The sequence below is a fragment of the Nilaparvata lugens genome, chromosome 3 (assembly GCF_014356525.2).
Source record: "Nilaparvata lugens isolate BPH chromosome 3, ASM1435652v1, whole genome shotgun sequence".
In the NCBI taxonomy this organism is placed as follows: Eukaryota; Metazoa; Arthropoda; class Insecta; order Hemiptera; family Delphacidae; genus Nilaparvata; species Nilaparvata lugens.
The window spans coordinates 96,287,075-96,300,599 of NC_052506.1; the positions used below are offsets into that span (position 1 = coordinate 96,287,075).

The following is a 13,525-nucleotide window of genomic DNA, read 5'->3' on the forward strand; positions in this document are numbered from 1 at the left end:
GAAAATGATTAATAACAGGGTTTATAATTTACTAACGAGCAACGTTTAAGGATCTGTACAATTATTTATCGACGTTGATTGGCTGAGCAGCTTGGCTTTGGCTAATAGCATTCAGGTTCGATCCTGTAATCTTCAACATTTTGGTTCAGCAAGATCCAGCATTGCCATAGAACATCTCGAACCCTCATCGCCGTCTAGGAAAAAATGCTTCTTCTGACCAGTAATTACAATAATAGGGCAGATAAATCAAGTAGCAAGTACCAAGAGAACCAAGAGCCATAACACGAATTATGTTGTTAAATGGACGGATATTGGAGTTAATGCAATGAATTATACCTATCTCATAAATTCCAGAACAACAAGTTGTTGAAGTCGCTACAATTATGATTTTCCAAATCTTTGTTAATGACCATTATTTATGTGATTTGGTCTGAGTATCTCTAGATCTCCAGATTCACGCCAAGTTCATAGTATTTTAATTGCCGTACCGTTGGTTTTCTACAAATAAATTACTTTACTCTCCTGATTCTCAAGATGGTCAATCAAAACAGGAGCATCTAAATCAATTGTGTACTCTTAATGTGATTAATTTTTATTATGAATTCTTCAATACTTAGGCTACTGAGAATTTTACTGAGATTTTGTGAATATTCTAGGCAACACAAGAATTAAGCCGAATGATGTTTTTGCAATATCAAATACATTGCAATGGTTCAAGCTTGAAACTATTAATTGACTATTCAACTTGACTGAATAATTTTTGAGTGCTTTAATGTTGAAATATTAATTTATATTTTCAAATAAATAGATTAAAGTAAATTTATATTCAACTTTTCCGAATATTGTTTGGATTGGTGCATCTATATCTTCAAACTTATAATTTTTTGAAATGGTGTATTGAGATTATGTATCTTGAAATGAATTGTATCAGTTTATCAATACAATTGTTATTCAGGAGAAAATATTATTTTATTTATTATAATATGGGCACTGAACTTGAGTATTCAAAACGTTATTATAATATTTTATGTTGAAGATTCCAAAGTTTATCGGATACTTATGCAATACCACATACTAGGCTCATCATCCAAATTGAATATTTATACTTTTATTATTTATTTAATGATAATAATTTAGACGAAGTTGAATCATAAATAATTCTGGGATACAGGAGAGTTGATAATTAATCATTTTAATCTATCATTAATCAAATTATCTATCAGTAGGTTATTAAATAATGAATAGCATATATAATTCGTAATGTGTGAGGAAAAAATGAAGGATTACCGTATTTATTATTTCAATACTGTATTGAATATTATATAGGCTAATATTAATGGAAGAAAATAACGTTGATTGTGTTGAGGCTTGAAGTATATTATTCAGAAACTGTTGTATTTTCAAAACTACTTCACATTAAAATTAATGTAAAAACTGTATAATTTAAATGAATCCCGAGAAGATCATCATGTAGCTATGGAGACATTATAATGAAAAGGGCAAAAATTCTTTTTATTACTGTAATAAAAGTAGGAAGGAGGACCACCAACAAAGTCACGTCTCTTTCCAAGACTGCAGTCACGGTACTGTTATACACAAAATACTTGCTAATGTTATCCTCTACCCACGATTAAGCATAAAACGATCAAAGTAATGAAACTCCTTGTTGCTTACAAAAATTGCTGGCAGAAATACCACTGTTTTTTGTTAATTCCCATATTTTTGTAAATTCTACTGTTCTTGTAACACAAAAATTGACCAGCAGTAAGGATGTTTTGTTATGAGTAGTGTCATGGAAAAAACTAAACAAATATAATTGAAGAGCTCGATTCCAAACGGGCCTAAGTCCATTTTTGTAGAAATTGAGATATCAGCTGATTATTGAGCCTTATACATAGACCTTCATTCCTAGCATACTAACTACTCCAAACTATCCTTAGTCACTACAAAATAAATATCACAATATCACGTTTTTTTCCAAAGTGTATCTAAGTCCATTGCTGTTCCTTTCCATTCCAACCTTAGTCCTTTGCGCATGCGCAGAGCATCTTTTTCTGTCTGTCTGTCTGTCTACAGATTGAAGCCTAACTACCATTTTCACTTCGAGATCAGCGCGTTTTCAAGGGAAGAGAACAGTGAAAGTCAAGAATACATACACTGGGGATTACCAAGAGCATCAAGTGATCAAGAAAATTTATTCGAAAAAATTAGCAAGATATATTCAACTCAGCAAATACAGCACTTGAAGAAACTTATCATATTAGTGACATGAAGAAGGTCCAAGTTCAAGTTTCTTTCCAAAATGTCACCAAGTCCAAGGACTTGGTGACATTTTGGAAAAAAAAGCAAGGAAATTAACCTATTACACAGGAATTACTTCAAAATATGCAAAATTATTGTATGGAATTCAAAATACACACTTTATACATTGGATTATAAACATTTTCCAACATTTAAGTGATGACTATCAAAAAATCGATTTCCTGAGAAAAACACTATTGTGACTTGGGCCCGTTTGGAATAGAGCTCTTCAATTGCGATATGCTTGTTCACATCTTGTACATAATAAAACCTATTCAAGTAAATATCAATGCAAAAATCCTATTTTACAATATTCCTTCAAATAAGTAAAAATTATGTTTTGAAGACTCTGGTAATCTTCTGTATTTTCACCCAGGATTATGTTTGATTTATATATAACTATGGTGTAATTCAATTTAATTGTTGTTAAAATTGTACCAAAATGTATTCTTGGGAATCATCAGTTTTAATATTTGCTTTCATTTTAACATTACCATCAATTAGCTCATGTGATGCTTGGGAACATACATTTTACAATAAATATATATTTTTACAAACATCTGCATTTTTCTGTTACTAAAATGATAGAATTTTCATTTAATAGCGACTGGTTCAACTTGAGTCTACCACTTCCAATGTGAAATGTTTTAGAAGACAATTTGTAGTCTTCATTGCAATAATTGTCTTTGTTGAAGACGAAATGAAGATGATTGCAGCCAAGCAAACTTTGAATAATTGTTCTATTTGAAAAAAGTAGCAAAAAACTACTGAGTTGTAATTATTGTATTGCCAAGGCACGGTGGTGTGTTCAAGCGCTCAAACAGCGTAGGATGAAAGAAAATAAACAGTGTACAAGAGCCAAAAGGATGTTTATGCGGATTAGAACTGTTCATTCATGAAACAATCCAGCATCTGTTTGTCCATAATTAACACGGCTTGTAAATATGGAACAAGTCATCGTTGATTACCGTATTAATTATTTGTAGAATTGCTTTTCAAATCTACATAGCCTTACAGCAAATGGAGTAATCAAGAATATGGATTCAGAATAACACTCTTTGAATAGAATAACTTGACTGAAGAAATTGAATTTAGATCAAATAAGTTACCGAAATTTTAAGGACACCATTCTTAGAAAAAGCGTGCAGTAATTTAAAAAAAGTGTACTGTATCAAGATCTAACACTTCTATAAGACATAGCTTTTTCATACTCAATACATTGATGCAAATTTTCCCCACAGAAAAATGGTACGGTATTGATAAACTTTCTTTTAAAAAATTGAATAGAAAATAATGGTGTAAAAGCCAGGCAATATATGCTGTTGGGCCTAGTAATAAAATGTTCATAGGACAGATTATCACCGCTTTAGTTGTAAATATAATTTGCATTTGGACCCTTAAAACTCTTTGTTTTCATGAATGTATCTATTTTTTACTTCCTACTCAGAATAGTCGAATAATATATTAATTCATTTATTGATTATTTTTATTGCTGTGATAAGTCTTGGGAGACAGTGAGAAATTCCAAATTGACCAGTGAACATGGTAAAAGAAATCATAATAAGAAATCGTACTCAGAATAGTAGAATGATATTATATTAATTCATTTATTGATTATTTTTATTACTGTGATACGTCTGGGGAGACAGTGAGAAACTCCAGATTAACCAGTGAACATGGTAAAAGAAATCAATAAGATGACGAGAAAAACAGTTGTCTCTTCCTTATCAATAATTTACAGGCGGCATTTGTTTCTGTTTGCCTTAGAATGTATAGCTTACAAGCTACAGAAGATAACTCATGCAGTTATCACCTCCTGTGTCTAGTAAAAAGTTGGTTATCTTTGTGATGTTTGAGGCTAATGAACTTGAACATGAAACTTCTGAATTGTATTGAAATAATAAAACATATTCCATGGAACATGAATTATTAGTGGTCAAGGCATCAATAACCACGTAACAAGACGTTGAGCGTACAAGGTCATAAAAGGCCCCCCAAGGAACAACAAGCCATTCATGATCCCTCTAGTTGGTTGGAGTTGGTGAAGAGTTCTATGATAAATATACTTTGGAAAATAAATTATAAGAATAGCAAACTATAAGTCATGTCCTGTATCCGGTAGAGATGCAGTAAATTGTTCATGAATTTTATGAGTTTTGTCGAGTGTGTGAAAAATGTGGATCGCGATGGTGAGTGCACCTTGCCTTTCGGGTGTGCTTTATGATGATTCACCGTTGTTAGCTGATGCTGGAGCTAGTCTCATGTATAGTGTAGTGGAGTGTGGAGTGTGGAGTGTGGAGTGCAAGTGGTGTAGTCGTGACTGACACTCAACCTGAACCGTTAAAATGAAGTCCGGCCGAAGACGTTGCGAGTCATTTGATGCGGCGGCGGCGGCCGGCCATTCTTCACTTGCAGTCTTGATTAGTTCCACCATCTGCTGGCTCAGGCCTTGACCCCGCATAGGCCAATAGCCAGCACAGTCCGCACTGCCTTACAAATAGTTTTTCTCATTATTTCGATAGTGTGAACTTGGCTCTCAAAATTATTTCCTGATTCCCACGCATGCGCCTATATTGGCACCGAGTTTTAATGTTCGGTATTTTTACGGATCCTAAAGCTTGATTATTGTTGAATTGTAGGAATTTTCAATTAACCCACCTGATCCGACGGGAACATGATCAATATAGTTTCATATTCCTTCATCATTTTTATATTGTTGGAATTTTCACAAAAAAATCACCACTAAATATTTCTCAACTAGATAAACTGAGATTAAAACAGAGAAGTTTCGGAAAAAGTATCCAACATAAATGAAGTATGTAATATAATGTTAGAGCGAATTGATAGGAATTAAAAATTTTCAAATTTATTAGTTAATGTTTTTTTGTAAATCTACTCACTCTTTCATTCTCAAAATCATAGTTAATGTTGTTAAATAGAATTAATAGAGAAATGAAACAAATCAATATTTTCGTTGATAGCTAGTTTCACATTCTCTGATGACTGGTAGGTGGGCCTATGCTGGAGAAATGAATAAGACGACTGGCTACCACAAGTGTTTTTGAGGCATTCCAACGCCGATCATAGAATCGAATAGTATCTATTGTGATGTCCATGTTATAATGGCAATAAAGATAGGAGAACAGCGTTGCTCATTCTCTGCCTTGCCACTGCCTTCTATAGAGTATAGCTGATACCGGTATATCTGATATTAAATGTTCATTCTTGTTTGAAATGATCAATTATATTTTATTCCTCAAGAAAATATATATTTTTAATTGATTAAATAATGAATTTTCATAATCATCATCATCATCATCATCATCATCATCATCATCATCATCATCATCATCATCATCATCATCATCATCATCATCATCATCAGTATTCTGCCCTGGGGCAGGTCCATACATGATTCCTCCTTCTTCATTCCTCTCTGTCCTGTGCTATTCTCCTATCCTCTCTTCTCTGTCCTAACCCTCCTCCCTGACATCATCCACCATCTTTCTCCTCCATTTTCATAATTGAGATTGAATATTCTGTTAATTAATTATATTTCTAGATTGTTTAAAAACGATCTGGCAACATTGCTAGGCTGGAAAATGATAGCACTATCGACTTTGTCAAATAACAGAGAAGGATGCCAACACGTGGACCTAACTATAGTGATAGATAACTTGAGAATGTGAATGAATGAATACCTTGAGAGCCATTTGAGCTCTTGGTCCGATGTGGATGGCAGGGGGGGTTGCGGGGGCGGCGCTCGGGTTCCGAGTCGTCGAGCGACTCGATGGAGGCGAGGTAGGCGACACTGGTCTGGGGGCCCCCGCCGAGGAGTCCACCCCTTCCGACGCCACCCCCACCCCCACTCTGCACCGACGACGAGGATGACGACGAAGAGGAAGCTATGGAGACCACCGACAGCGGGCGGGGGGCGGTGGGGGCCAAGGGTGGGCGGGTGCGCGGCCCCCCAACCAGGGCGTCGTACATCCCGAGCAGCGTGGGCACCAGGTCTTCAGCCGTTGTCGTTCCTGTCGAAACAATACACAAAATATTAGTTGGTTTCTCAAAGCATTTTCAAATATTATAAATTGAAATCATATTACATATTGTTAATGGTGCATAATTGTTAATATTGAAAATAGACTAAATTGCAGAAAATTGAAATTACAACCCTACTTCAAACCTTCTTAATCTTTTCTAAATTTGTGAGAGGAATAGTATAAGGTATATTCATACTGTAGTTTTTCTCTCCCGATCTGTGCTTTTTTGTAATAAAATAAAACTTATAATAATTCAAGTTTTTTTCCTCAAAGAAATTAGTATTTATTTATTTGTATATTTATTAGTATATCTTTCTGCATATCTCATATATGCAGTTGTTTTACTAATTTCGTGGTTTGAATGGGGATGTTTCACAGAGACAAGTTCTCACAGAGACAAGTAGTGTTTTTGAACGATATTAGTGTCACAGAGACAAGTTTCACAGGAGCAAGTATTTCTATAAATGGCAGTCTCACAGGAACAAGTTCCCACAGAGACTCAACAAGTTCTCACAGAGACTTGTCTCTGTGAGACTCAACTTGTCTCTGTGGGAACTTGTTCCTGTGAGACTGCCATTTATAAAACTACTTGTTCCTATGAAACTTGTCTCTGTGACACTAATATCGTTCAAAAACACTACTTGTCTCTGTGAGAACTTGTCTCTGTGATACGGACCCGTTTGAATCACAGACAAGAAATCTGTGGTTTGGCTTAAATCGGTGGTTTAAATGGTTCAATTATTAGATTCATTTATGTTATGTGGAACCAACATATAAATTTTATATAGTACAAAAAACATGGAAATTGTTTATAATTATAAATTTATTAGGAAAAATATTGTTTGTGTGAATTAATAAAATAAGTTACAATAGTAGCATCCCTAGCAAAGTGGATTGAAACTAATAAAGCGATTTCATAGATGTGGGTGATCTGAGTTCACACGGAAGTACCACGAAAAAAAATGACCAGCTGTTCAAGAACAGGAAGGCGATTAATACACCAATAAATTGAGGGTTATAAGGAGGAGCCTTTTTTATAAGGGAACCCATTCAGCTTCAATGTTCATTAAACAATAATTGCTGCTCAGTAGGCAAAGACCATGACGGGTTATCTTTCTCCCCTGTAAAGTGGGTTTCTCTGATGTGTATGTAGAATGGAAATCTATACTAAATATTTTTTTTCAAAATTAAAGAAATTCAAATTCAGTAGCAAAATAGGATTGTGTTACATTATTGTATAAATGAATCTTTAATGCTTTCTTGCTCAAGCACTGTTCGATCCGTTAACAGAATTTTTATGACTGCCGAAAGGATATAGCTACCAGTTATATCCTGCCATCCAACCAAACTTTCCAAAAATAAGCCGACCGTTTCCTGAAATGTCCGACTATCGGATCCCGGGTGAATACTAATCCGGGGATGCATGTCCCAGCTTAATGTCTTCACCAGACCATCCTTTGAAGTAAAATGAAGATATTCATATCAGGTTTATGGTGTGCAGAACAGAGCAGTGACCGGACAGGACACAAAATGGTGGAGCCAAATGCATTAACATCCAGTCACTATACCAGATAGCATCAACTAACGGCCGTAATAACAATCTCAAAAGTCCTTAATATTAGTTGAAAGCGTGTGTAAAACTTGGAAGATTTTTATGATAGACTTGATACAGAAATTCAATAGTGGAAAGGAATATTTTATAAGAGTAGTATACTCCTAATAGCCTCAAGTTTGAAATTTGATATTGAATAAAAGATTAATGATTTACAAGTTTTATCTCTATGGGTGATATCAACTAAATCATTTATGGAAGTAATATACATCACTTTGGAAACATTAGATTCATAGCTAATAATAATATTATATTATGTATATTATAGACAGTACAGTAGTATTCATTAATCAAGGAAAACATTAATGACTAATTTGAAAATCTACTTTGTGGAAATACTTGAGCACTGAAAATGTTTTGAATTGAAGAACTACAGGACTTGACTATGTGTTATCTAAATTTGGGAGAGGAATAGCACAAGTTTACTTTATTTTTCCTCTCCCTATCATTTTGATAATGTATTTATTGTATAAATTGATGAATAAATAATGAATAAAAGACTACAAATGTAAGCTTCAGTTATAGCAATTCCATAGAATATAATTTTTAATTGATTTAAATTTGGAGTACGTTTTTCTGTAGACATTATATTTTCTAATTTAATACGTTATTTTTTGTAGAACATTATATTTTCTGATTAAATACGTTCACACATCAATAATATAATAGTTGCATAAAGTATTTAATTTTGAAAATCGACCATCATTGACAAACAAAGAACGGTAAAATTCCTATTTTAAATAAATAAAAATTTTGAATGAAAAAGACTAAGAAATTGTCAAAAAACCACAGATTTATTGATACTTAGAAAGACCGGTTTCGATTATTACACCATTGTCAATCTCTGATAAACTGAGAGATTGAGAGATTGTTTATGAGAGATTGACAATGGTGTGATAACCGAAACCGGTCTTTCTGAGTATCAATAAATCTGTGGTTTTTTGACAATTTCTTAGTCTTTTTCATTCAATATGAATAATTACCACAATATCAACTTCTCAACTACACAAAAAATAAATAAAAAATAGAAATTTGCCACACCATATTTCATTTTTAAAATCAATCATAATTTCATAATAAAAATAATTGAATACTGTATTGTGTATTCTATTCCTCTAAATAATCTTCTAATGTAGCATGGAAATAAATAAACCATAACTCTCACTTCCGTATTTGAGTGTCATTTTAAACGAAGGCTGTCAGCTCTGGATGGAGGCAAAGTGTCTCTTCAGGATGGAATGAGTTGTGACTTGGAATTCAATTTTGATTAGTGAACCATTAGAGGTTCTGGCTGTGGCTGTGGTGCTGGTGCAGCATGGGTGATGGGTGATGGGTGATGGGGAGTCAATTTGCAAGAGTGGTCTCATCATTTTGTTGCCGTTCACAACTTGATTGACGTCTAAAATAACGGCTCCCCTTCGACAGCACAAAGATTGATTGAAATTTGAAATTATATAAATGTTTCCACTTTCACTCATCTGACCTTAGCAAAAGTGATTTCTCTTGAAATTTCTTTTAATTATTGGTCATGTTTCTGATTATCAATTAAATGAAAATCAATGGATACTCATAATATATTATGATGAATAGTTTTATTATTATATTGAACATAATAATAGTATTATGATGATAATAATAACTTGTCTTCCAAATCATAGGCAGGTATGTATATAACTAATTCACTTATTGATGATGTAATACGTAGGTACTACACTTTACTTTGTAGTGTATCTCGTACATGTTGATTAGTAAATGAACACTTCAAGTTTATGTATATATACATGTTTTATAATATACCAATGTATGAGTAGGCCTACAATACATTTACAGAGACTAAGTAAATTATTAAGGAGCATATATGAATAATTCATAGTCTAGTTCATTTATTGAACAATATTATGCGATCCAAATAATCATGTCTTGCATGATCGATTTTCAAACTGAGAAGTACCCAACAGAATAAAAAGTTGAAAATCCCATGTAAAATACAGGTATCCTTAGGCTATAACTTAGCTAAAATAAATTCTCATCATAATATTATTGAATAATTATCCAATCTTCCGAACTTGAGAAAAATATTGGAATTTGAAGTTAGTTATCCTACTACAATGCATTGTATGGTATAAACACGTTTGTACTACATCATGTGGTGCATTTCATTACAAATTAAATGAATTGAATAAAATTGAATGTTTTGCTGCATGGTTTCATAATATCAGGTCAACGCATGTGGTCTTAAGAGAAAGTTATCATTAATTTTCTAAACGCTTTATCAATTCAATTAATCTTCCAACTATAAGATCCAAAACGACATTATCCTTTGAATACTGAATTGAAAAAAATCTTTGTAGCCTAATTGGGTGTTTCACAACTCATCTATTTCACTAACACCAATCGAAATAACGTACACTTTAATGAAATCTCGTTCTTGTCAATCACAATATCATCAACGAATGAATTCATTTTCCTCATATTTCTCTGTCCATTTATTCAATTAATATTCATCAACGAATATGAACCTGTCTTCATTATTATTCCTTTCCTATCATTTCTTATCTAGGTACTTCAACAATAAATTGAATACAGTATTGCAACTAAAAAACTATTGCGATTTGCAATTGTATAGCCTAGTGCTACATGAATACTATGTATGTAATATGTATTATAGTTCAAAGGTGTGTCAAAAATGTTGATTCTGAGAAATGTTCTCTATGAATCTTTCAAGAATATTTATAATAAATTGTAGTCTTTTGGAAATTATAGTAGTCTATTTAGAAAATATAATCGTAATCTATTTGGAATGTTAGAGTAAATGCATCCCGACACATCGACTCTAAAATGGGAAGCTGCATGATTATTTATAAGGAAAATCATAAGTATGTAACAAACTGCTTTATATTGTAAATGTGTTTTCATGCTTAAGTTAATTAATAATTCTGAAATGAGTTACATGACAGTGAAACAAATAGAAATTGAATAAATTTGTAATTCTAGTTATAACTATACAATCTGAGATCAATAAATGGATAAATAAACGAATAGTTTATTCAGCAGTATTCAATGTAGGTATGAACTTATTTTGCAAATACTCATCAACAAACCTCTTATCAAGGAGCTGAGCCTGTAAGCCATGAGAAATTTAGAAAGCAATAAATCTCCTACAAATCAAATAGTATAAGTACTCCTGTAAGATAATCTTCTGAATGAGTAACAAACATTTTTCAGCAACGTAATTACAATTGATTTGAAGACATCAATAACACAAACTGAATGTGGGACGGGTATTCACCAGAGCCCAGCATGGAGTCTCTATGCGGTGGTGTGCGCAGATGAAACTTTTGATTCAGTGATCCATTAATGAGAGTATGCCCATAGAAGGCAGTGCGGTGGTAATTTTGCATCAGACATGCGGCATGGACAGTGGCGGCTCGAGCATGGAGCATAGAGCATTGCGAAAGGTCGAGCATATTGGCCAACGCTGCCGGCTTGGCGTCACACGTTCAAAGCGACAACATAAACATCCAAGATGCAAGTCGTGGTTTTCTACGCTCATTCCAACGTTTCCCGGCAACGACTGAAAGTTATAACACGTAGCGGAAAGTTTACAGAAGCAACCAACAACCTAGGTCTAACCCTCCCTAACCTCTCAACAAGTACCTGGCCTAATCTCTAATGAAGACTATCGCTAAATATAGCGGCTTCTTGCCTCACTTTCTCATACGTATCTCCGAAGGACATCTTCCGCATTCATGGAGACACAAGACTGGCTACCAGCGATGCCAAGAGTTATTTGACCAGTTGTCAATTACTGTTACCTGTGACTGTTCCTCTGACAGAAGGTACAAACGTTATCGAGAAACATATTATCATATCTGATTCTACAGTTCAGATTGAGGCTCTTTAACAAGCATTTGTAACATACATGTTTATAACGTGTGCTAAATAAAACGTTCTAGAATCTCCTTATTTATGTGTCACAGAATGTTTATTCACATACTCCTAATCAACGTTAGTACCGTAACTAACGTTGACTCCGAATTAAGGTAGACACACACAGATCGTCATCGGACGGACGGCACGCATCGGATGATTAGATTTGATGCATTGTTTTCAATTAGAGTGAGCATACCTATCCGCATCGTATAGGAATGCGCACTCCAAAAACAATGCATCAAATTTAATCGTCTGATCCGTCCGATGCGTTCCGTCCGTCCGATGACGATCTGTGTGCGCCTACCTTTAGTGTTGAAGAGTGAATAATTCCAAATAACTTTTTCAACTCTCGCATACAAAATAATAATGAGTAATTTAGACATACACCAACAAAGTGCACCTAGTAGCCTATAATTAATTATTTTTCCGTGCATGTTGCAGTTGAAATTCGTTATCTTCTCAAAATTTCCTCAGGAATTCTTCGTTCATTTGATCATTGTTGAAGCATGGCAAACATGGATCCAGATGAGATGCTCCAACATACGCCTACAGAACGAATCCTGATTACCGGATGTAGCATGCTGCCCAATAAAATGACTAGTCAATGGTCAAGTCAATTAAACGTCTATGTAACGGTGTTAGTAAGAGGTCTTCAATTAATCCTGTACATTTTTCCACCTTTAATGTCAGCATCCATTAAAAATGCCGTCTGCATTATAGTTGCTTTGTGTTGAATTTATTGTTTTCAGGAGCTATTGGAGGCGTTCTGATGAAATTTATTGCTAACTTATAATGATAAGTCAGTAGAATTTGAAATCGCGTGACAGATGGATTAAGAAAAAGGATGAAAAAACTAATTCTACGAACAGATGGTCAGGAGAACTCGACTGCCTGTTGCCAGTACCAGAACATGAAACGGGGCGGCGCGCTAAGTGGGTCTGATATGATGAAATAAAGAAATCTTGTTGTAGATTCGTTACAAGGAGGATAGAGCAAGCGATAACAGTGAAGGGAGGTGAACGTAAAGTGAGTCTGTGGCAAGGTAAATTAAAACAAAATAGAGCATAAGTAGAAGACAGACTTTGTAAAGAGAATTGGAAAGATGACCTCTTACTACTGTACTAGAAAGAAATTGTAATTTGATTTGTCTCAAGCCGTTAAAATTTCAATGTGATAGCACACATTTTTTTCATGAACCTTGGGTTCATAAATGTTGTGTACTTGGGAATATACAACCTTTAGCGACACATTCCAATTCAAATAAAATAGTTACATCAAATAAGTTCCCATTTTAAAGATAGAAAGGGTGAATAAATCGCAATAATTGAGTCAAATGATACGTACCTACAAGGCTACAGAAATTCTTGTTGATTCATTCAAAAATTTTCATTCAATCCTTGTTTATTTGAATATTTTCGTATACTGGAGAGAGGAAACAAAAATATATAATAATTCCGAATTCCGAGTACTCAATAGAATAAGGTAATATAAATAACACTCGTACATTGGTACCAATATTGGTGCTTATAATATTAACATCCACTAGTGTAGGGTATTAGTTTGTCTTATGAAATTGTTTTAATAGTAACTGTGATAAATTACTACAGTTTACATCTACAAATGAGAGACAAATTAG

At 33.8% G+C, this 13,525-nt stretch overlaps 1 protein-coding gene across 2 annotated transcripts in view; it reads right to left on the reverse strand.

Moving 5' to 3' along the window:
- LOC111045520 (pleckstrin homology domain-containing family G member 1) overlaps positions 1 to 13,525 on the reverse strand; it is a 139,813-nt gene that overhangs the window by 21,935 nt on the left and 104,353 nt on the right. For both annotated transcript variants that reach the window (XM_039425188.1, XM_039425189.1), the window contains exon 2: positions 6,003 to 6,332. In XM_039425188.1, coding sequence (XP_039281122.1) covers positions 6,003 to 6,332 — 330 coding nt within the window. The remainder of the gene's footprint in view (positions 1 to 6,002; positions 6,333 to 13,525) is intronic.